Source organism: Lagopus leucura, unplaced genomic scaffold (assembly GCF_019238085.1).
Source record: "Lagopus leucura isolate 7727_CA_CO unplaced genomic scaffold, USGS_WTPT01 Super-Scaffold_100157, whole genome shotgun sequence".
NCBI lineage: Eukaryota > Metazoa > Chordata > Aves > Galliformes > Phasianidae > Lagopus > Lagopus leucura.
Window position 1 is genome coordinate 28851544 of NW_024962334.1, and position 26020 is coordinate 28877563.

Consider the following 26020-nt stretch of genomic DNA (forward strand, 5'->3'; position numbering starts at 1 on the left):
TCACAAGTGGAATTACACTTGGTCCTGTACTAGTCAGTGCCTTTATGGATAATACAGATGATGAGACTGAATGCATCTTAACCAAGTTCGTGGATGAACATGAATGGAAAGGCAGATACACCAGAAGGAAGTGCCACCATACAGAGAGACCCCAAGAGACTGGAAGAAGAAGCCAACAAGAACTGCAGGAGGTTTAACAAAGATAAAGGTCAAGTCTTGCACACAGAATGCAATTATGTCATGCAGCAGTGAAGGGCTGGGAACTGAGTGGCCTGGTGAGCAGCTCTGCTGAAGGGGTCTTGTGAGTTCTGGTGGGCAACAAGCTGAGCAGGAGCATGCAGAACGCCCTGACAACTATGAAGGGAAACTCCTTTGCAATGGCTGCTGCTATTTCAAAGACCATAGCAAATAAGAAAGATATGAATACAACAGTCTGTACACCAATTTTGGGATTAAATGTTTTATTCTGTGACTGAAAAAACCCCAAATCCTGTTTTGTGAATCAGAATTTGATAGTAATAAAGCCATTCATTATTGGAGAATCTGATCTCACAATATAAAGGAAAAAAGGTAGCAAACCCAACAAACAACTCCTAACTGCAGTTAGGATGATGTAAATGTTAAGTTTAAAAGCAGAGAGCATATCTAAAACCTTCCACCCAGCAGATGGAAGTTCTCCACCAGAGCAGGATCTGTATCCAGGCGCACTGAGGATAGGCAAAAGCAAAGTAGTGCTCTTTGGCAGGTGTTGCTTGGGACTTGCTGAAAGAGAAGAGTCACAGATCTGATGGAGAAAGGGTTGTTTATTCTGTGCATAGAGTGAATGCTGAACAGTTTGCTCTGAGCTGCATCTGAAATTATAGCATGCATTGTAGGAAACCGTACAGGCAGGTGGTAACTAACATTTGTCTCAAAATCAGAAATACTCTTAACAAGAACACAAGGTGACACTCAGGTGCACCATGAGTCTAAACGAAGCTCAAAAATAGTCCTTCAGTTGAAAGGCTCTGGTCTTTCCAATTATAATGCTCTGAATTCTCATCACCAAACGATAATAAGGTAAACTTTCTGAATCATTAGTGAGAAAGTGAAACCAAATTATTTGGAATACGACTGACTGCTATCTTGTTTTAAAATGTGAAGTATTAACTTAAGGTTCATCTGTGTTAGTAATGACAGATCATAAACTCCCTTCACCACATGTAAGCAATTACTGCTACAAAGGCTTTCAATGACATAGAAGGGTCAAAAGCAGAGATCTGGCTTGGGATTACAATGCACAGATATGTTCCATGAAGTCTTGACTTAAGTGTTTTGCAATCCAAGAAGGGCAAACCAAAAAGGCCAATCTGAATTTGAATTTTAGGCATCACTCACAGGCATGTGATTCACAGATCTGTTCTGGTTCAAGTCTATGTCCAAGCTGTCTATTCCACTGTCCCCTTAATAAATGAAGAAATATCTACTGTCATCACTCATATTCATACTGTGAAGTTCTCTCTCATCTGGCTTTATTATGCTGTTATACAATAGCATTTTTACATTCGACTGCAGCAGAAAAGAGACTCAAAAAAGGGATAGGGAAGACAGTCCACAAAGCAGCAAGAAGATATGGGCAGGATAGCCCTACCCAGGCTATTTATTTCCTATCAGGCCAGCAAATTTATAAATTCACCATGGTCTGCCCCTACAGAGGTGCTGAACAGGATATCTAGCAGCTGTATTAGATAAGAAAGTGGCACTCCATCTCTTTTTGTCCTATACACAACAGATTTCAGCACTGAAGGTTGCATTTTCAAAGTACTTACTTAAGAACAAATTTATAGTACTGCCTACAGTTTCCAAGATTCCAATACCTATCCTAAGGAAAGAATGACAGAGAGAGATGAATGGAAAATAATCAAATACAGAAGACAGATAGCCTTCTTTCTAGTGATTGATTTAAAGTCACCCCAAAATCTTAGATTTATTGTATTCCACTGATCACCTAGTAAGAGAGAATCATAACTCTTTCCAAATTTTGAGATAAAAACCTACAGAATGTAGATACTTAAATAAGAAACTTAAAAATATGTTCAACATTCATGTGTCATAGCTGGAAAGCTGAATTATACTATTAGTAAATAATTAATGTTCTTTGCAAGTCTTATTCTGGTTATCTTTTGAGGCAAATGACACTTTAGTTTAGTTGTTCATTTCAGAAGATGCTCATTTAAATAAATGAGAAACATTAGGTTTAATGAAGAAGAAAATCACCCAGGAATAAGATATTTCTGCTCACTAGTATGTGGCACTCACAGTCAGATTTTCCCAACTGATGTGCAAGACCTCAGAATGTCTTCTTTGTGGAAACTTAAGTAGTTCATGAGAGCTTGAGACTTCCACCTTCAGAAACAGCCATTCCTTGGCAGTGCCTTGCACAAGGCCTGCAGGATCACCGGCTGAAGTACCATGGAGAACAACTCAAGACAGTGGGAGCAACAGGAGGCAGGGCAACTCTCTCCATCTTTTTAGCAGTCTGTATTGATTCAGACAGTACTGATGCCAGCGCTAATAACCAAGGGCACTGAACTTGAATGAACCCCTCCAGATGGCTCTGTGAGCTGGAAAGCCTCTGAATTAGCGTGGTTCTGATCTGGTCTGGTCTTCTATGTCCCAAGAATTTAAATAGGAACAGACCGAGGAACAGCTAAGTTCATTACAGCTGGGTTATTTTCTGGGTAAGCAATGAGAGCATTTTCATACACTTAACTTTCAAGTGTGGTTATAATGACAGAGACTGAAGTAGACCAAACACGTTTTGGTGCTGCACTGCTATGAGAAAAGTCCAATTAAAACAAATTAGCTATTACCAAATAGCCTGATTGGTCTCTTTAATTAATTTACTATTACACATATCATACTTTTTTTTTTTTATATTGCTCTACTGACTTTTTATTGTTCTTCTACTGAGTGCAAGAACTTCAAACAGAGGGTGAAAAAAAGCGTCCAAATTGTGTTAGTACTCTCCCAAAATGAAGAGGAAATCAGTGGACTGGGACAACCAGTTTGTGACAAAAATCAGAGGGCAACAGAAAGCTTGTTTCATGCTGCTCTATAAAAAAGCGCAGATCATCAGTGGAAGAGGCCTGAAACGTATAAGAAGTCTTTGCTGCAACAAGGCCACGGGAGCAGAGATAAAGCAGAGCCACTTTCACTCTATATTAGAGAGGGAGATAAGCTGTTGGGCTAGCTCATGAGGTACATTCTGTCCTACACTTCTGGCCAGAATTTCAAAGGGCTGGTAATAATGGGCAGGCAAAGAGAAGCAAAGAGGAAGTTATACTGATAGAAACACACTCCTTTTGTTCCAGAAAGATGATCCATAATGCCAGCTTTAATTGTAAACTGGATTTTGAAGTTTTCTTCAGCTCGGCTGAAAACAGCAATGGCATAGGGACAAACTCAGATGTCAACATCCTACAACCTTTTGAAACAATATCTGGAGGAGAGGTGGGGGAAGAAAAGGAACCATCACACTGTTAATGAAAATCTTTCTATTCTCAACAAGGAAAAATGTTCCCCTCTCTCCTCCCATAGCTTTTAAAAAATTATTCAGCTTGCCCAAACCAGGAGATTCCACATTAGACATAGAATCTGATAAAATAAACTTTAACAAAGGAGATACAAATGTTTTAGTCATATTTTATTCTTACAAGAGAAAATAATAGAAAACAAGAGTTTTATTTCTTACTTTCTTAAACTGTTTGTTTTCGACATGTATCATATCATTTTTTTTCCACAGATTTCTGAAGATGAACCAGAAAACATCACTGCCTTGCCATTCCGTTACCATACATTCACACTTCATGACAGAGTTTTCAAAATCTGCACCCAGCAGATAGGTTTGTATATTAATTAACTGATGAATCCTAATTTAAGGATTTGGGTACTCTAAGAGCATTAGTTGCTTTTCATACAGTTACACTACCATTCTTTGGACTGCAGGAACATCTCATAGCTCTTTAGAAACAAAAGTATCAGTATACAACCTCAGGCACTGACCAACTTCACATGTTGTCACAGTCTTCAAAGGAGTCACAAAAATAAGTCACTGTCTATAACACCACAAAGATTTTCCACACGCCACCATGTTTATGTTCACAAAAGTACTGACCCTCAGCAACTGAACAGTACGTACTCACGGCTAACAAGTCACTGCTCAGCTGGACCCTTGGGTGTTTTGGTATCTGCATAAGGAACCGAGTGACTTCAGCTACGGCATCCATGTAAGGACAGCACAGGACACTAAACATGATGTAAACGCAGATGAGGTGCTATTATCTAACACTGCTGCTGTTTTAAAGGCGTATATGACAGCCTCCTAAACAGAAGGCAAATGAAAGTCTCCGCATTACAGAAGCATTACAATTATTATTAGTGCTAGCATTTAGTTTTATGACTGCTTTTTCTTTTGGTACTGTGATGCAGCAAAATTACAACATTAAACTTTACATTTACCGCAGTTCATTTCTGCAAGTCAACTCAACAATAACCAGGATTAATTTATTTTCAACCTCAGAACAGTACTTCATTTTCACAATTAATTATTTAAACAGAATGTGTAAGTGAATAATATAATATACGCCACAAGAAAGAGAAATAAAGAACTAGGCAATGGACATTACAGATGAGTTTCAACTGGGCTTCTAAAGAGAAGCAATAGCAGCAATACAGTGAACAAACATAGGCATCAAATCAATGCATTCAGAACTTGATCTTTTGGAAATAGCAGACATCAGACACATCAGTAAGCATGTTACCTCCTGTAACACTTAAAGAAATTATCACCAATCTGAGCACTGCTTATGTAGTTATTTCTTAAAACAACTGTTTTAGCACCTGTTCTTCAATGAGCGTATTCTTATATCAGCTATATAACTATACATAGTTAAATCAGCTGCTGGAGATTCATTTAATTAATCCCCTGGAATTCTTTCAGGATAACAATTTATTTTCAGAAAACAATTGCAATGCCGTAACAGGTTAAGCATTTCAGTATGTCTATTTGGGTCTTTAAAAAAAAAAAATAATAATAAAATTGAGTGAAAATAAATGCCTTGCAGAACAGTAGTAGTCCAAAAAGCAAAAACAACAGTGTCATCATATACTACATGCTAGTACTAACTAAATCTCTATCTTGTTCAGTATTTTTTTTCCTCCCCCCACATACTGCCATTCTTCCCCACGAAATATAGGAAAGCATTCTGACACCACAAAGCACTGGAAAACTAAGAGTCTCTCCCCTAAGCACAAGGTAACACTAAATAAAAATCTATGTTCCCGTAGTAATGGATGGAAAGAAAGGATTTCTCCTGGTAAAAAGAATGAAAGAAGTTATTTTACTGTCTAATATTTGGACCTTTTTCTTCTTAAAATCCTTCCTACCCACAGTCAACCGTAATTTATCCTCCAGCAAAACAGGAACCATGTGTTTATTTTATGGGAACCCGAAAGTCACAAAGGTGTATAGTTTCAGGGAGAAGCAGTCCACTGTTTTCCTATAAATGAAAAAAATATACTACTACAAAATGGCTCAGGTTCATATTACTGTTTGTTTTGAATTGAAAGAAAATTACAATTGTCCTAGCTCCTCTATAAACATCTATAAATCAAAGGATAGATTGCAACTAAAGCTATGAATTTACATCATAGAAAATTGATTTCGTTCTCATTTTTGCTATGTTTCTGATAAAAAAAAAAAAAAAAAGAAAATATGTTAGATAGTATATTGAACTTCTTGGGTTGTGCAGAACCAACCTGATCCTTCAAACAACGTCACAGCATTTCTCTAAGGTGTTCTTAAACTCTGAGCTAGAACAGTCCCAATGCTTCATGAAGTACCACTGAAGCAATCGCTTCTGACTGTGGTAGAACATCCTTCATTCACAGCAAGAGAAAGGCTTTGCAGTGCCAAACTTAATAAATTTTCACAGGAGCAAAATAAAGTTGGCAATGTGACAAAAAAACATTGATAACTCAAAGAAACCACTTAAGAGCAAAATGTTCAAAATATGCAAAGGCTGGATACAGAAGCCTTTCATATCATTAAAAAAAATATTAAAGTAGTTGGTTTCAAAAATCCCATGCTATAAGCTCAGCAATTAAAAAAACATATAGAGTAGTTAACATACGATATTTAAACAATGCAACTTAAATACAACTGCACAAATGTTTTCTCCAACTCAGAAACACACACAAATCACAGTCTACGGCCATCTGTGCTTGCCAGTTAGAAACCAACTGTAAAAATACGAAACTATGCAAAAGCAACAGTTGCCAATATCCCCACACAGCGCTTGTCCATCAAGTCACTGGCAACCTCGAGCCTGTATGTGTAACAGAGACACTGTCTTTGCTTACTAATTGCCTAATGCATAGGAGTGTCCAGGCTGACGTTTTACGTTTTTATAAAGAGTGGTCTTTTAACACTGAACTAAAAAACAGAAAATGGAAAGCCCCATGAAGCCATGATTCTAGTGCTTCCAGCAATGGGATCCTAAATATAAACTATGTGCACTTCTGAGTACTAACAGACTGAGTTATATTCTGATGCATTTATGTATGAGATAACAAGTAGCAGAATGGTTACATTTATTTTGCAACTGTGGGGAAAAAAAAAACCACGAGAAAAAAAATTACTTTGACCAGTTTCATGGCATTCAATACAATATTTTATTGGGAACCTACTCAAATTATTTAACCCATTTTTCCTATGCAGATACAGTTACATGGACACTATTACACAAATTAAAAAATATACATTATCTCCCTTAAATGTAGTAATGAAGGCAGCACCCCAATTAGAGATCCATTTTGGAAACCAAAGAAAAAGTGAAGCAGTATTAGGAATGATCTTAACTGATTGTCATTTTGCTGCCTAATATCAAAAATGATAAATCTGTTGCACTGATAAGATCACTTCCTTTAAGGATGCAGTATAGAATGGAATAACAGAATAAGTAAAATCTGAATTGCTAAATAAGAGTATGTGCATTTAAAATATGGCTCACACCATCAGCAAAGAAACACAAGATAAAAAAAACCCACACAATATATGCTGCAATGAAAAAATGACATGGGAAGGAATAGGAAAGCTGTGAAGGATTAGCTTTGCTGGTTTCCAGCAGTCCACAATCAGTATTTGACCACATCAGCCCATTACCACCTGGGATGACAGCCCTCATACTAGCAGATATGAAAAAAGGCACGCAGAATCAAAATTCTAATGATGCTACCCAGTTGTTTGCTCTTTGGTGAGCTGATCGCTGACAGCTACTGTGAAACGCAGAAAATACATCATTTGCTTAGCAGTAACAAACGTGGCCTAAAAGACTGAGCACAGCATTGGAAAGTGACATAATTTTTTCCAAATTTGGATAATAATACAGGCAGAGTCACAGGTGTGCAGTAACAAGAAAACAAATTTCCTCATAAATATTGTGTTTTTTGTAATGATAACAAGATGATTGACTTCTCCCTACGGGCAAAATACATCTATAATGTTAACAATAAGCATCCTAGAAAAGACTGTAAGAAAAATGACAAACACTGATTCACCAAACATTATATAAACAAGTTCCTCAAATCTATTTAATGGGGATATAAATATGACCACCTTCATCACTCACTGAACACTGTCCATTTTTCACATAGAATAAGGACAGCTTCTGTTGGAAAGAACTGTTGAAAACAAGTCAAGCAATACTACATCTACATCCACATAGCCCTCCACCTGATAGTTCTTTACTTTGGAATACTTTACTTTGTAAAATCTTACTTTTTATTCCTAATGTAATATATTAATGTTCTAAAAGAAATCAAAGAATGTAACACTTGACCACCTTTACTGGATATGAGATGATAGTACTCAAACCACTGTAAGTTCTTCTTTGAGAAGTATTAACCTATTATGAGTGACTGAATTGAATACCACACCACTGAGGTTTAAGCAACCTGTCTCCTATCAGACGCTCAGACCAGACTAGTTACAAACCTGAGCAACCCATCCTTCCTGTGAAGCTGGCTCTGCTGTGAGGGGTTTAGGCTACATCCATCAGTCTCATCTAACTTAAAACATTCCATGAATTCAAGGTAGGTCAGGGAATATATTTTAATTTTTTTTTTTTTTCTTAACACTGAATACAATGTTAACTTTGAAAAGTTAAGAAAACTCTAAACAGGGGATACGCGTACATGCATACAAATGGCAGACATTAATTTGTTGGTGTTTGTTAATAAGATAATACTGAAGCAAAAGAACTCTATGTAGATGAGTATGCAAGGCGCTGGTGGAAATCTTAACACTTTAAAAATACAAAGGACTCAACCTTTGGACAGCAAATGTACAGAGCCCTGTTTGCATGAAGGAATCGCTGCCCCCCAGCAGACTCAGCACAACTACAGGCAGTCCGGCTTTGCCCTCGCTGGTATAAGCAAACACATAACACAGTATTCTGTACTTCTAGCTCCAATCTGGGGAATACTGTAGCATCTTCTCTCCCTTCTTCAACTTGAAGTTCAATCACAAAACAACACTTTTGTTTTAAATCCATGAAGGATGCTGTAGACTACTGTTCCATCCCAGTATCAAAATGAAAACTTGAAATTCCTCTTTTTCCCATTGGGAATGGGGGGGCGCAGCCCATTTCTCCACACTGTCAAGATCTCTCTGAAACAAAGTCCTTTGCTTCAATTCATTAACTGCTCTCTCTAACTTCAGTTCTGAACTTGCTGAAGGCACACTCTTTTCTCTTCTCCACTTCATTAACAAGAATATCAAATAGTACTGGCCACAGTTTCAATATCTGAAGAACACTGTTGGACACCAGATGGCTTCTGTATTATCACTCTGAGCACAGCAGTCCCAACAGTTGTCTAACTTTCCTTGCTACCAACTCATCCAAGACATCCAGCTACATTTTGATTTCAAAAAGGTTATAAAAGATCGTATGTTTTCCTACAGTCAAGATAAACAACAACGTTCTTTCCTTGTGCACTCATCCCATTGTGGAAGACAATTAACTTGCATTTGATAAACTATCACCCTTGTACCCAAAACCAGCTTCCAGATCTGTTCCATATTCTTCCTAAACACCACAACTAGGCTGACCTTCCTATAGCTCCCCGCATACTCCTTCTTGACTTTCAAGACAGGTTTGATGTTTATTTTCTCTGCTCCATTGGAATCTCCTAATTACTATGAACTTTCAAAGATGAGAGGGAAGAGCCTCATAATGACAGCAGATGGCTCTCGCCAGGATGATTGGATACATCATGCTCAGTCCCATAAATTTTTGTACGTCAGATTTGCTTAAGCAGTTCCCAGCTTGACCTATACTGTACACAATGCTTCATTCACTCCAACTCTGCCATTACACTTGGGGACCTGGGAAGTCCAAGAACAGTCCTTATCATTAAAGAGACAGAAAAGTCCTTGAGAATTGCTTCCATGTCCTTTTGTAACCAGATCATTTGTCAGGATTACGATGAATTCTAAGCCTTTTCACAGGGTTTGCCATTCACTTCAGCTTAGTGCTGCACACATATAGCCATGCATTCTTTCCACAGACAATAATGAAGTTACTGAGTGACACAGACCTCTTAAAGATTGTGCTTGAAAGACCACCTACTTTGAGATGAAGCCATTAAAAAAAAAAAAACAAAAAACAATTCTAAGAACAATTTTTCATTTAGCCCTAACCACCAAATGATTATTATAACTAGATGAAATCTTTAGTTTGCTTGTATGATGACAGCAGTGTCAAGAATCTTAACACCACAGTGACTTTCAACAATAAATTCTGTATGAATCAGCCCTACTTACCTAAAGGCACTCTCATATCAGTAATTACACAGATCCCCAGGGACCTTATTATTACATTTAGACTAAATAACTCATTTAGACAAGTCTGTTTCTTTTAAAGAGGAATTTTTTCAAGGACTTTCAGATCTCCTGATTATAAGCAGTCTTGCTGCTCATGGCAGCCTTGGTTATGGTGTGTTAATGAAGCTTTGTTATAGCTTCCAGAGGGCCGGAGTTGGGAGAACAAGCAGTTTCTCAAAAATTAATACTGATTAGAATCCTACAAGAAGAAAAACAAACAAAAACAAACAAACAAACAAAAATTAGGAGAATGCTGTAGTAAGACAACAGGCAACACTGCTTCTTGTAGGATCTTAATCAATACTCAGTGCGGTTCACTCTTCCATAACACTCGATGCATACTCAGCTTCAAATTCTAATTCATTAACTTAAAGGACTACCATAAGTGGAGTATAAAGCTTTAAAGATGCAGAGAGATCGAGGCAGCTAAGGACAGGCATAGAGAGAATTTGCATCTAAAGAGGCTTTGTCCAGACTTCTCTACATAGCTAATGGAAGAAAAACATATAAGAAGCATTTGTCATTTCTGGTTTGTGTTGATGCTACTAGAAAGGAGCTGTAGCTGGCTGCATATTTTCCCTGACCAGCAGGACTCCTGCACTTCACAGCAGTGCATATTTTTCTTTTCTCCTGCACTGCAACATTTAATCTATATGCTAAATGAAGAAGAGTTTATTAGAACTTGGTTGAAAAGAGCTGAAGAGAGCATTTGTTGGAAAAAAAAAAAACCAACACATTAATAACTCATTTACTTTGAGTCTCTGTGTACTGCTTATATTACCTTGATTTTTGTAAATTCAACCTTTTTTATCCTAAGAGGAAAGAGAATATATAATGACAAAAAATTTTACTCTGCTGTAACATATTTCAGTTGTATTTATGTAGAACACATAAATAGAGCTTTTTTCTACTTTACATGTCTTTTCCTTTCTGAAGAAAAACGTAAGAAAACGAAAATCTCTATCAGAATTATTTAAAAATCAAAAACTGAACAAACTGATTTAAAGATAGAGATAATACATAAAAGAAGAGAATAAAGCACAATAAGACCTGAATATTTTTGCTCATATTTACTTTCTCATTAACTAAGAAATCTGAAGGAAGAGGATTCCCGCAGAACATATAGGGGATGTGTAAGCACAGCTTTATTAATAACCAGCACAAGACTATCAGCTTTTTCAAGTTGACAAGCGACATGAAGCTGATACAGAATTTGCAAGGTTACATCCTTGGCAACAAGGCAATCAGCTTTTCAGCTACAGATCAGCAGTTTAAATTCTGTTCAAGCTAAGCAAGGAAGGACAGGCATTCCTTGTGACGTGATGACATCGAATCAGTTACAGAGGGCAATGTTTTCAGAAAAATTAGTGCTGAGATCTCCAAAGTAGTCTGATGAAGCTTTAGGAAATTACTGGAAGGAACTGTGGCAATCTCTGGGCTCTAAATCTGGGTAGAAACTAAAATTTATAATTTCCATTTTGTAACAAATGAAGGTTGGGTTTTCCTTTTTTTATTTTTAATAAATTATAAAACAGTGCTAAACAAGTCAAACTCATTTTCTCCTTCTGTTTATATCACTCTTACATGAATTCATACCATGTGGCACATCTGAGACTGAATGGCCAGAGCAAGAATGAATCCCCCAGACACAGCAGGTTTGTGAGAAAGCTCCCTGAGAGAAAGAGCAGACGAGAGGGAGGAACCAACTGTACGAATTTCATGCTCAGTATGCAAGAATTGACAGACATGTACCATTTTGACAGGCTTATGTTATTATTATTTTTCTTTAATAACACATTGCTGAATCATGAGGGAAAAGTGGGCTCACAAAAGGCACTGATATTGTTCGGAGGAATCCAGGCTATTTGTCTACGAACTTCACTTTTTCTTCCCCCTTTCTTAATTTAAATGCAAAATTCAATTCACAGAATGCATTCTGAGTAATGAAGAAAACCTAGGAAACACATCACCCTTTGATGAGTCTTGTACCAGGAATTCCATTCGCTCTAAAACACACCAACCCACGCTTGCTGTCACAACATAGTACTGAACATATGAAGGCAAAGTTTACTTATTATTTTTGTAGAGCATTGCTTGCAGTGGTAGGTATTTCTCCTATATAACTTTTAAGTGAAAATACGTATTCTCAATGTTAAGTCAGCTGACTTTGGCAATACAAATGGCTTTAAAAACATTCAAATAATTTTCTCATGCTCTGTAGTTGGGCACATAGGATTTCTTCACAGAGAAGCATAAGTGCAAGGACAAGTAAAAGCTTCAAGAAACAAACCAAGGATAAAGATATATCCATTTCTGTTAATTTATAGCCTGCCAGGAAAATCAGCTTTGAGTAAGTTCTTCAGCAACTTATTCTACTCATTGTATTTTATCAGTATTTACATAGAAACACAGCCTTAGAATTCCAACTATAATGCTCTCTCAGCTCTCCACTGGTCTTGGTTCTTTAGATCAAGATTCTAATTTTAGCTATACACTGCAATTTTGCCCTACCAATAATTTTCATCAAATGCATTTTTTTCCCCTAGAAATATTACCAAAACACTATACCAACCTTTTAGAATTATTATCCCTAATTGTGGAGAGTTGAAGAAATTTCTTCAAGTTTTGAGGTTTAGGAGCATTGTCCAAGAGATCACGTTCTGTTTGCTTTGTGATGATGCAACAAATTGAGTTTATTACAATTGTGGCTGAGCTTGGTGTTTAGTTTCCAGACTCTCACAGACTTTTGCTCAGCTCACAACTATTGAAAGTGTTCTTCCTGGAAGCTTTTGCTGGTGTCCTGATGAAAGGAGGGAAAGTGGAAGTATACAGTCTCTTTTTTTAAGACACCAAGAATTCTAAGAAATCTAAGCATTTTACATATATTTATTTTTTCACTTCGCAACACAAAATGTCAGGCTCTAAAAAAGTCATGTGAACAATGCAGATTAAGATTTCTTTTCAGAAATGGAAAAAGAAGAACCATCAACAAAATATGACACGCCAGCACTTTGCAGGCAGCATGCAAGTATTTCATCATGATAAATTTCAATCACGTTTCAACATAACAGTCAAAAGACTGCAATTACCAGATGAGTTTTACCGTGGTACACTTACCAACACAACTGAGCACATTTGAAGTTTCACACTACTTAGTACCAGTAAATAAGTGATCTAGAAACTAATACGTAGAAATACATCTAACTCCCTAGTTATGGGACAGACATTTAAGACAGCATTTTCAGCCCCTTAATTAGGACTCCCAACAACTGTGTTACTGGTACATAATCTTACAGTATAAATAAGCTAAAACAACAAAGTTGCACCTGCTTCATAAGCCTTTTTTTTTTTTTTTTTGGTCCTCATTTCCATCAGATTTTTCACTATCATAAACAGTAAGATGTGATAGTATTATAGTAACCACGTCAATCTGCAGTTAATATCTCTGTATACAAATATTTAAAGGAACCTATTTGTTAGGATATTTCCTTGTGGGGGGGGGGGGGGGGAAACAGACAGAAAACCACAACCATCCAACACTAAAGGAAATAACCAACCAAAAAACACCAAAACAACCACGGAACTATTCAGGGATCTTTAGTAAAATCTACATTGCCGAAAAGTCTGATCCATCTCCCTTGAAATATCAGATGTACTCAACAGAAAGCACTTTAGGAGGAATTCAAATCGGCACTCACACTTACCTTCAAGTCAGTATAAACAAACTTGTCTAGACACTGTTATAAGCAAGGGAAACAAATGTTGCAGTCGCCTCTGTTTTGCTATTGCAACACCCTTACTAAGAAAATAAGTAGCTGGAAAGCCGACCAAGGAGAGGTCTAGTGTCAACATAAAGAAATGCTTGAATATAGGAAAAGAGCAAGTTTCTCCTTTCCTTACTGCAATGCTTTCTTACCACACATGAAACAGCAAGAAAACATTCTAAACTGCCTTTTTTAAATGCAATTCATTGTTTCATAGTGTTTCTAACAACACCGTGTTGCAAATTCTCTCATTTTCTTGTAAAATTCACTGGGAATCTTGGATTAAAGTTCAGTGTTCTCTAGATCAGGTATAGAAAAAAGGTTATTTTGGATTGATATTTACCTGTATCATAAGAACAAAGCATTTCTTCAAGCTCATCCTACCTTGCATCACTACTGTACGGCAGACAGCTAATTTAGAGCTTTTACTTTTTACTTTAAAAGGGTAATTTAAGATGAATAACTAAACTCCGTATTGAAAGCTAGAATAGATCCCTGGAGGGAGGAAAATAGAGCTCAAACCTACAAAACTGCAGAAAAAATGGAGAACGCGCCTAAAAAAAGGAAGAATCCTAGCAGCCCATAAAAGAACTCAAGTTCAGTACTTCAGTTCAAGTCTTATTTTAACAGGGATCCCATGAACTCCTGAAGAAACTTGAACACAATGGAAAAAAAATTAACTTTTCTCCCCTTGTTTTTTTAAAAAAGAAACAAACAAACAAAAATAACCAGAACACCCACAAAGGAAAACTGAGAAAACGGTGTTCTATTGATTGGTTCTATTACCCCACAGAACAATTAAGTACTTAAAAAAAAAAAAAAAACAACCTCAATTCACTTTTCTGCCATTACAGGATGAATTTATGTCCCAAATACAATTTCACAAGGTTACCTTTCAGTCTGATCTTTAATTGAAGTTTACGCATTACCCTAATAACAATGAATTATACAAAACACATTTTCATCTCAAATGTATACAAATGATAAAATGCAAAGACATCCACTGTTCTGAACTACAGCAAAAAAGTCCCTCTCTCACACGTAGGCAATTTCTGCCTTATCTACCTTTACAATAAGACACTTTATCTCCAGGGTAACTCAGAGTCCTTGCATCTGTGACACACACACAAAAAATATCAGTATCTGATTTTCTCTGTGACACAGAAATCAGTTCTTAAGCTTAAGTACATTCATAATCAAGGTACACACAGACAAACCTCCTACTATTTGCATTTAGAATTGACAGACATGCAAAAGTGACTACTGAAGCCTGCACAAGATGAAGATGAACCAAAATAACAAGTTTGAAAGGACCTGGGAGGAGAAATAGCTTAAAGACATGCAAGAAGAATGCCTAGGAATGAGGCAGGATCCTCACAGCTTTGTGAAGATCTTCAGGTGCAAGAAAATTGCTTCCCCCATATAAACAATCTTAAAAGCTCTTTTCTTTGTTAGAGCACATTTTCATAGTTTCACTGCACTCTCCTGCTTCTTTCTAAACAAAGAGATAAGGCAGTCTGAGATCACATCTGTTGAGCAAAAGCTCACCCACACCTTTGTTGGTCAGCCTGCCTTCTCCTTTCGTTTCTTTCTCTCTTGTCCAGCAGTACCCATACAACACCTTCAGATACAGATGCAGTCCAGCACCATTCCCTTTCTGAAGGTTGCCAACCCATAAAGCTGCTTTCCTCCATCGTCTATAATGAGAAACAGCAACGAGTAGGGCTTTATAACGAAATTAGCACTTCTTGATAAGGTTGAATATAATTTCTTGGTTTAAGAGAAAAGCAGAGCAAGGAAATGTAGACCAAAAACAAAATTCCTCCTGCCAGGAGTTTGTTTAATCGTTTTTGTTCAGGTTACTGAAGGCAGACAGATGACGAAGAAAATGAATAGTCTGTACCTGAAGGCAAAAGAGGACATGTTAGTAGGCCAGCTCTTTCACAAAATATAAGGTTACAATGTATTTAATTCATTTTCTGTGATGAAAAGCTCTTAATAACCAGTAAGACACTGCTTTTTTTTTTTTTTTTTCCCTCCTTGAGTAAACTACAGGGAATTTAAAAGGCTGTGTTTTATAAACACAAACTATACGTTAAGTTCTTCTGGGGGTTTTAAATTAAAGCTTTAATCACTGTGGCGCATAATTATTTAACGTTTTGCTTTAGTCTTAAACTTAAAACACATGCACAAAACAACAAAAACCAAACACCTGGAAAAACAAACAACCCAAGAAAAACGTTCAACTCAACAGCTTTCTCTAAGAAATCCGAAATTTCTCAGCCTGAAAAGGCCAGAGATGAGGATGTTAAACCTTCCTCTGCCCTGAAGACAGTAAGACGTATGAAAGCAAATTGCTAACATTCTCAGACTCCTAAGCAATGCTGCTCTAATGACATATATTCTCATCTTCAGACACCAGAAAACTGCATGACCAGAAGACAAAGTCTGCAATTATTTCTTTTTATTGTTCAATTTGTGAAGGTGGCTTGTCAGATTTGTTATATAACCTGTATAAATTGTCCACTGAGTGCCGTCATTGCTTCCCAAAACTACTTCACTGCCCCATCTACTCAGTGACTCATGGTATAGATAAAAAGCATTCACTGCAGTCACAGCATCTCATCTGTGCTCAAACAGAGCAGATATGTTTAATTACATTTTAATTACAGTAGACAGTTCCTTATTTCTTAAGACTGTTCAACAATTATTGCATTTTTTCAAGCACTACAGCAAGAATGTATTACATATACCCACAGAGCTCTTGAAAGTTAGGACAGCGAGTAATGGAACTCACTAACTCTGCAGGTGAAATCCTAGACCAACCTGCAGAATCTACCCAGTAAATTAATGTCTTCACTCATCCACCTCCCATAACAAAAACAAACAAAAAAAACACACAAAAAAGCATACAGCTGAGGGTGAACCCTTTCTACTCCCCTTCAAGACTGTAAACTGGACTCTTCTCTAAAACTTGGTGTTGATGGTTCTACATCTCTTATTTTAACCAGTTTTAATAGCTGCAAGGTTCAGTGCCTTGCAGAACAATGTGGCAGGAATGCTTCTGTCATTGCAAGACTATAAGAGTGTCTGCCTTTAACATAATTATATCTATACAATTATATACATATATAAATAAAATGATATACTAAATATATTTATGAACATGAAAATATTTTATTTAAAAAATAAATAGTCAAAATCCTCACGCATTTTCTTACAGAAGAATCAGAGTCCTCAACACTTTCATTCTGAAACTAGCAAACTACTGTGTACAGATCTGGAAGGTGATCAAAACATTGCAACATCCTGATACGAAAGCTAGATCCTAAACTGCTAAATAAATACATAAAATTAACAAACTCAACCACCACAAACAGTATCCTCTTTAATGTTACATGAGATTTCCAAGCAAACTGATACATACAGGCATGCACACGTATAAATCAACACGTTCAACCACCAAGCCCTTGTCTTTTGCAGGATCAGGTGTACCTACATAAACTCAGGCAGTCAACAATATTCCAGAATCTCTTAGGCAAGGCACACAATACATCTGACTGATTTCTGAGTTCACTGTGTTTTGGGGGCACTGATCAACTTCACAGCATGCATATATACTTCTGCTGCTGGCACAAATCTCCCTTCTACCACAGCCAACCCTGCTTCCCTTAACTAGCCAATCTGACACACACCTTTCCTGGATTCTGGATTTTCTTGAGCCAAGATAATCAGTTCAGGCTCTAAATAAAGAAAAGCTTGTTTCGGGAGACTGCAGTTCTATAAAGGCACAAAGAGACCATTTTAATTTAAGGTAAACAGACATTCATCAACTCCAGGTTAATACCCAGCACATTTATCATGTAGCAAAGAATGGTGAATGACTACAGGTCTGGAAAAGAGACCATATAATTAGCCACATTTGACTTCATGCCTCCCTTGCTATCGCAGGTTTGTAACAGACAGAATAACGTATGCTGCAACTTCACCAAACCTCTGTTATGAAGCAGTCCCAGAAAGTCAGCAGATACACATAAACGTCTATGAAGAGCTTATCCTATTTTTCAGATGACTTCCCGGGTAAGGCTGAGCCCTATTCTGTCAGGCTGGAGCACCCTTAGCACCATGTAATCAAGGTATGATTCACAATGCTGCTTCTCATTTCCAAAAATACTACAAAGAAGACTCCAAGGAAAATTCCATTGCAAAGAATGCACTTGTGATAGACTTCTCTGCAAAAGATTTGTGTAGGGAGACAGCATCATATGAAGACATCCAGAAAAACAAAGCTCACACAAAACCAAACTTCACAGCTAGTACTCAACACTACGATGAGAAAATCACCTAACAACTGTTTTCCAGAAAAACCACACTGCTTAACACACACACACACACACACACACACACACACAGTCTTGGCACTACTTTTAAAGAAAAAAAAGACCTAGGAATCTAAGTCCCATTTTTGAATAATAACTTAGCAGTGTACTTACCATCTCCACTGCACCCCTCATTGGCCTTCCTACTCATCCCACACTTACTATAATGTCCCGTTTATATTTTAAGTTTAGATTTTCCTAGAAGAAGCATCAAAGTAACTGCAGTATAGCAACGGAACATATATTTCAACATGTTTTTCCTGCTATTTAAACAGCTTTCAATGTGATCAAAAGTTTTTTGGATGCTTGTTGCTGTATTTTGCAGAAAATATTCATGGGAGCAAAGCAGTTCTGGGAGACATACTGACCATGAATGTGAACGTGCCTGTATCCTTGAAAAAGAGAAAAGCAGCTGCAGTAGCAACTCCTGCTTCCATTCTCCACTAACACAGTTCCCTCTTTTCTCTCTTCAGCAGTGACACTCGTCACTGGAAGACTGAGACGCAGTCTCCACTGTACAACACATTTAATTACACTATTCATGCATTTAAATAAAAAAAAAAAAGAGAGAAGAAAAAGAGGATGAACAGTGTAGAGAATGCCAGTGCAATATCTGTAAAGCTAACAGCGCTTTTACAGTCTCTTGTTATGTAAAATATGTATAGATTTAAAGAGTTGCAGTGATTTTAACCACAGGGGAAGCCTAAAACCATAGGATATTAAAGTGTTCAGGGATATATTTCTTAAGTTTCAACCAGAAAAGGCTAGAAGAAGGGCAACAATAATGATGGTGTCCCTAAAGTGTAAAATAAGTTACTGAAATGCACACATGCCTTTTCTCAAAGCAAGCAGGAATATAAAAAAGCATGACCAGCACATCAAGGAAGGTGATCCTTCCCCTCCTCTGCCCAGGAGTACTGTGTCCAGTTCTGGGCCTCTCTGTTCAAAACTCATAGAGACAGTCCAGCAGAGATGGATTAGGGCCTGGAGCATCTCCCTTATGAGGAACAGTGGAGACATCTGCAACTGTTCAGCACAGAGAAGACTGAGGGGGGAATCTTATTTACAAATATCTAAAGGGTGGAAGTCAAGTCAATAGAGCTAGGCTCTTTTCAGTTGTGTGCAGCAATAAAACAAGGGGCAGTGGGCAGAAAAATGGAATATGGGAAGTTCTATATAGATATGAGCAAGAACTTTACTGTGAGGGTAACACAGACTAGAACAGGCTAGACAGACTGCTCTGGAAATAGGAGATATTAGTAATCTTCCATGTTAACACCAGGCCAATACAAACAAAAAAACCTGGTGATAAATTATTCATTGTGCTTTGAAATATTAGCAAATTTACTCCCATTATTCTCTCTGTGAAGAAGAATCAGCCAGCCTAGATGCCTCTGAGTGCACTGCTTCTGCCACTGCCCGGTGCCTCTCAGCACAGTGGCACCACATCCCTGCCACGGCTGGGGCTGAGCTGAAAGACCCTTCAGATCCCTTCCAAATCAAACCAGCACATGGTTCTTGTGGCACTTAAACACTGTGGGGGGGGGGTCCAAGTTTTCTCCAACAGGTGTTCCTGTTCCTTACAGCTTCACTTACAAGACTCTACCCCTGTGCTTTTGGAACATCCTTTCAAAAGAAGCGGAAACAAAAGAATTGCCAAGTTTTTTGCTAAGGCAGCATAATGCTTCACAGCTCAACTACACACCCGTCTCCATCGGCTACATGCGCAGGCCAACGACGCTATTTCACAGCCGGATCTTCAGACTGCCCTTCCCTTTAGGCTTTAGCTGGGGGTGATTCCAGCCACGCCGGGTACATACGTGAGTTACTAGCGTTACAAAGCTCTGATCTCTGTCACTCAGCAACAATCGCCCGAAGGGACCAGACGGTGCCTGATGTCAGGGTACTCATTTTCACCTGATTTTCCTACCGCCGTCGCTCATCATGTCCTGCCCCCGGCCACGCAGGCGCTTCCCCTCAGGCTCCTCCGGACCCCCGGACCCCGCCCCGAGCGGTGCCCGCGGCACATCGCCGGCGGCAGCTCTAATCCCGGGCCCTAAGAGGTATTAATGCCGCGCTCAGGAGCAGCTGCCGCTTCTATAACTTCCTTAAAGGTTTACAGGGAGTTGCCCGGGCTTAAGGGGCAGACGGGAAGGTGTCTCGGTCAGCCCTCCTCCCCGCCCCGCCGCGGGCTGCCACCTCCCGGCTCCGTCGCGACACCTGCGGTCCTGCTGAGCCAAGGCGAGCCGAACCCACGGTGGGAGCTGGGTGCGCGCCGGAGAGCGGCACAAAGCGCATCCTCCGCGGCTTTGTTCGAGGCGGGTCCCGCTGTAGCCCCGCTGCGCCCCGCAGACCGCGCTCCCCCCAGCCTCCCCGCCCCCGTCGAGCCGCAGCCGCCTCCCACCTTGGCTTTGCCAGCCTCCAGCTTCTTCAGCCGCTCCTCGTCCTCCATGGCGTCTGTGCGGGGAGAGCAGAGCGTTATGGGCGGCGGCAGGCGGGCACACCCCCTTCAGCCGAGACACGCGCAGCTCGCTGTCCTTTCCTGTCTCGTCTCACAGCGACGACAGCTGCCTTGGCGGAGACACCGGCGCCGCCATCTTCATCTCCACGTAAACACGCGGCCGGGGAAAGTGACGTGGCTGCCAGCTCCTCCTCCCGCCGCCATCCTTTCCCGCCCAACCGCAGCGCCTCCGGCCCGGGTTCAGTCCACTCCCGCCGAGGCGGCTCTGAGGCGGCGGCGGCGGCGGCCGTGCACCGCTGAACCCCACCCCCGAGGGGGAGCGGCACGGCACACCCCCTCCACAGCCCTGCTCGGGGCGGGGGGCTGCCTCTCGCACAAAGGACCCGTGTTGGGAAGAGCCTGCTGCTTGGCGTGCTTTTAATGTCTGAGCTAACGCTACCCTCGCTCTGCAGCGCTGAGGTCCCTCAGGTCCGCCCTCTGTGGCTGCAGTGCTCATCTTGGCAGTTTTGATTCTCTAAGTGTTTTTTCTTGTAGCTACATGTGGCTCAGCTTCACGTAGCATGGATCTGAACCGTGGAGGGATAGGAACGAGCTTTGTGTCATACTTCGCAAGGCTGACAACAAAGGATGTGCAATCCCCCTGCTTGAACCACCGAGCACACGCTCATCGTGTCACAGAAGTTGAAACAGTTGTGTTAAAATCAATGGGGAATTTGACACACGGCTATTAAATGCTAATAGGATTTCTATACCCCATCATTTGATACAAAGCAGTATTCTTTGTATTGCTTAATTTTTGATTAATATCGTCCCCTAAATGTGCGTCTTGCATAGTGAACAGCAAATTTGCTATTCACATGCTTGCTATGTGCTTTCCCTTTTGGTTGCTCATGAAGTCAGTTCCATTTCTGGTGCTGTGATGAATGGCTCTCTCACACATTCCTGCCAAGCCTTTTTTGGTTGGTGTGTAACAGCTGCATGGGAGCAAACAGATACTTCCTTCTGCATTTAGAACAATTCTACTCCATTAGATGCAGAACCGAAAATCTTTCTGAATGTACTTAGTTCTCAGCCTTGGTGATCTTTTTAATGCAATTCACATTTTCCACTGATTTTTTTTTAAAGCGTAAAATGTATGTGCTCATTAAGCATACACCTTTCTTTAGCTGAGTTTTCTAGCAAAGACCAGATGCGCTCCAAGAAATGGCGAAAGAAAATATTATTTGCACATTATTACTAATCAAGACAAAAAAAATAAAGACTTCCCTGCCTGTATCGCTGTCCAAGTGAACTGAACACACAGAGTTTGTTTAGTATTTCCCATTCCTCCTAAAAGATATAACATTTCACAGAAAAGCCTGAAGTCATCTGCTGATATATCAGTACATATATTGTGCATTTCTGTGTTTTAAAATAATATCCTCAATCTTCGTTTGAAAAGGAAATGAAAAATATTATTGCCAAAAGAGAAAATCACCATCCTTGGCAGAGAATTACAAATGTCTTCCATTACACTTCGTTTTATGTTTAAAACAATGATGTGTTTCTGTTCAGGTTCTCAGTCCTTGCTATTTCACTGCAGGAAAAGCATGTTATAGAGAAAAACAACAAGTGAAACTGAAATTAAGAACTGATTAAGGAGGAAATATTTTCATTGAAATTCAAATGTATTTGAATTCTTCCCTTAAATTTGTGTTCCCAGTTTAATAAAGCCAAGTATGCAAGGCCTTTGCAAATGTAAGTGGTTCCTCCTCCCAGGAATTCTGAAGGCCCCTGAGGGAAAAATAAATGAGCTGTTCTGTGCAGATGACATTCCTTTGGGCCGATGGAGGCTGCTGTCAGAGAACTAGCTGTTAGGTGTCAGTAAAATTTCACACATGCATGACACTATGCTAGTGAATTCTTAATCAGTAAACACCGTATTTAGAAGATAATTACAAGCTCCCCAAATCCCATAATTAAATGGGTTCTTGAGTTAATGCTAAGAATTGATGGGCCTAGTTTTCATCTCACAAGCTTTATATCCATGTAATTTTAATGGATTTTAGTTAAACACCTAATTCACAACAATTAACTTTCTAATACTCATTGAATTTACACCAGTTAAATGTGTAAGCTGATTTTATTAGTACCAGATGGGAAGTGAAACATTTCTATTACAAGATAAAAAATGTAGGTCAGATACTCTCTCAAACAAATGACTGGTGTTTAATCCCTGGCATGTATTTACATGTGAATATATGGGTTTATTGGAAAAGTTCATTAAAAACTGCTGTGAACAATGAATGTGAGAACTAGGTTTGGGTTACATTGCTCTGTAAAATGACAAAAACATATTTACTGATGTATTTCTCTAGTGATGAAACTCTACCTGCTTCATGGCCCTCATTTACTTTATGCACTGTTCAGTGAAGATGTGCCTGGTGGTACTCATAAGGGCACTTTAGTGGACTGCAAGGCTTCAAGAGGAAGCCTAGGGAGAATGTGTGATGAAAGTCAAAGTTCTAGTTAGGAAATCCAGTTCTGTCCTTGTCTCTTGAAGTGAGAAGCAGAGAGGGATACCAGATCAGAACAAGATGCTGGAAGATTGCAAGTGTAAATAAGATGTAAAAATTACAAAATATCACACACACAGACTGATGATACAACCTCTAACAGCAATGGTTCCACTGTGCCCCAGATCTGCTGCTCATAACCTGCCTGTTGGGGTAATATTTTTAATTACTGTGAACATTAAATGATCAAGTGATGTGAAAATAAGAGGTGCCTCCATCTGAGAAGTGACCCTGCCAAAGATTTTATTGATCAGGATGTGTTTGTATTTGTGTTCATCGAATCTAGTGAGGCACTGACTGTGAGTCAGAGCCTCACTGCTTGCTTCTCAGACACTGAAAGCTTCCCCACTGATCTGTATCACAGGCATTCACTCAAAACATGCATAAAAGTCAGCTTGCTAATATGCTTCAGTCACACAGAGAGTAAAGTCTAACACATAGAAGTGTTTTTATTGTTTTCAAACTTGAACATTTTTCTTCTGCTAAAAGGAGAATAAAATAACATACAAAAGTTGAGAAGTTTATTGTCTGACAAATTGTAAGCTCTATGTATCTTTTTTTGGGCATATTTGAGTAAGTTCCCTAGCATTTAATTAATTAAGATATATGCTGTTGTATTTGGTTGCTGTTCTCATATAAATAGTGGAGCTAGGAAGAGGCAATACTCTAGCTGAGAAGTATTGTGAGATGAATAATTTATTCTGCAGGCATAATGTACCAAGGTAGGTAATTTGAGTAAGCTTGTAACTAATACAGCTAATTAATTAGGTAACCCGGAAGCATCAAATTGCCTTCTACCACAAATCAGTTGTTTGCGTTGGTTATAATGTAGAGCTGCTACGAGAGAAGCACAGAGTGGCTGACGCAGGAAAAGACCTCTGGAGGTCGCTTGGTCCAGCCCCTGCTCAAGCAGAAAAGAGCTGGTTGCCCTTACCTATTATAATGCTTGTAAATCAAAATTATTTGTCTTTACCTCAATGTAAGCTTGCAGAAAGAATGTGAGATTACCTTAATGACAGTCTTTCCTCTGCTACAGTCTTCTATGCCAGCTCTCTCTTATCACCAACTCTGCAGCTTTTCAAGGGCTTACAAGAAAGTTGGAGACTTTTTACCAGGGCCTATAGCAATAGGACAAGTAACAGTTTTAAGCTAAAAGAGGTTAGATTTAGATTAGAAAAAAAGGAAGAAATTCTTTACTGTGAGGATGATGAGACACTGGAACAGATTGCTCAGAAAAGCTATAAATGTCCCATCCCTGGAAGTGTTCAAAGTTAGGTTAGATGGGGCTTTGTGTAACTGGGTATAGTGGGAGGTGTCCCCACCGATGTTGGCATGGTCCAACTAGATGACCCCTTCCAGCCCAAAACGTTCTATGATTCTGTGGTTCCATAATTCTATAACCTCCTGTTCTAGCTCGTGCCCATTGCCCCTTGTCTGTCTCTGTCTTCTTTGCACCCTTCATATTAATATATATTGGCAAGATTCTGCCTGAGCCTATCCTTCTTCAAGCTGGACAGCCCCAGCTCTCTCCCAGCCTTTCCTCACAGGAGAATGTCCCTTCATCATCTTTGTGACCCTTCATTGGAATCACTCTAGTAGCTATATGCGTCCCTTGCACTGAAGGGCCCAGAAGTGGGCCCTGTACTCCAATACGTGGCCTCATCAATGTGGAAAAGAGTCTGAGGATCACATACCTCTACCTTTTGGCAGTTTAGTGTTATCCTGCATTTTAAAAATGCAGGAATTTATAACTTTAGCATAACGTTTATGTGTTTCAGTGCAATGTGGAATGGCTGATTTTCCAGTCTGAATATTAGCTTTATTTTTGAATGTATGAGGGCTGCTCCAAAAGTAATTTCTTCTATTTTATTATGTTGTCCCACAATGACAGAGGCAGATGTTGGTGGTATGGCAGTAGAGATTGAAACTTCCCAAAAATATTCCATAGCATTTTGTTGCTGTGTGACAGCAGCAGAGGGACAGTCTGACAAAATGGCATCTGACATGGAAGAGTGTAAGAAGCAATAGTGTGGGATTGAATTCTGCTAGGAGGAAAAGTGGCATCCCTTGATTTTCATCAATACTTGCTGAATGTTGGCAGTGACAAACAGTGGATGTGAGCACAACCAGGTGTTGAGTGGTATGTTTCAGAACTGTCAACAGTGACGTAAAAGTCAAGACACATTCTGGTCATGCACAGCTGCCACCTGTGTCAATGCAGATTTCTAGAAGCACACAGGGTCTGGTTCATCGCTAGTGAAAATGTCTAGCTAATGGTGGTGACTGTCGAAAAATAGTGTTCTGTAGCTGAGAATTTGCTCTATTAACTAGTGTTATTGTATTCTTTTTCTCTCTTGTAGTTTCCATGGAAATAACTAGGAGGCATTACTTTCAGAGCGACCTATGTATTTAAGACCGTTCGTATGACAGACAAGCATTCACAATACTTTGCAGAAAGTTCCAGTGGCATCTGAGATGAAGCACTCAGTGAATGAGAACACGATCACAAAATCTGAATAGCCTATAGCTTCCTATTTTAGTAAATACTTGAGTGCTGAAATTGAGGAGATTCTGTTATTTGTATTTTAGCAAGTCTCAAAATACACTGAATATGTAATTGCTTTCCTAATGAGAATTAGTCCTAAATCTTCGTGTCATGCTAGAGGCCATGCCTTTTTTAGCATTGTCTGTGGGGGGAAAAGGAGCTGGCACGCTGGGTAATCCCTTAATAACTGGCAAGTACAGTGAGTTTCCTGAGGCTTAACTTCAATACGTACAGGCAAATCTTATTCTACTACCTCAAATACAGAGTACTCCAGACACAGCAGGGCTGGGAGGGATGTGCCGCACTTCCAGCAGCAGTGTACCCTGCTTACAGCCTAGCAAAAGGATTTATTGTTGAACTGCTGCAAAAACATAATGGGGGCACTGCAAAT

The 26020-nt window shown here is 39.2% G+C and overlaps 1 protein-coding gene across 3 annotated transcripts in view; it reads right to left on the reverse strand.

The window, feature by feature from the left end:
* AKAP9 (A-kinase anchoring protein 9) overlaps window positions 1-20657 on the reverse strand; it is a 102769-nt gene extending 82112 nt beyond the window's left edge. For all 3 annotated transcript variants that reach the window (XM_042888935.1, XM_042888934.1, XM_042888933.1), the window contains exon 1: window positions 20473-20657. In XM_042888935.1, the coding sequence (XP_042744869.1) occupies window positions 20473-20520 (48 nt within the window). In that variant the 5' untranslated portion in view covers window positions 20521-20657. The remainder of the gene's footprint in view (window positions 1-20472) is intronic.
* Window positions 20658-26020: the final 5363 nt, after the last annotated feature.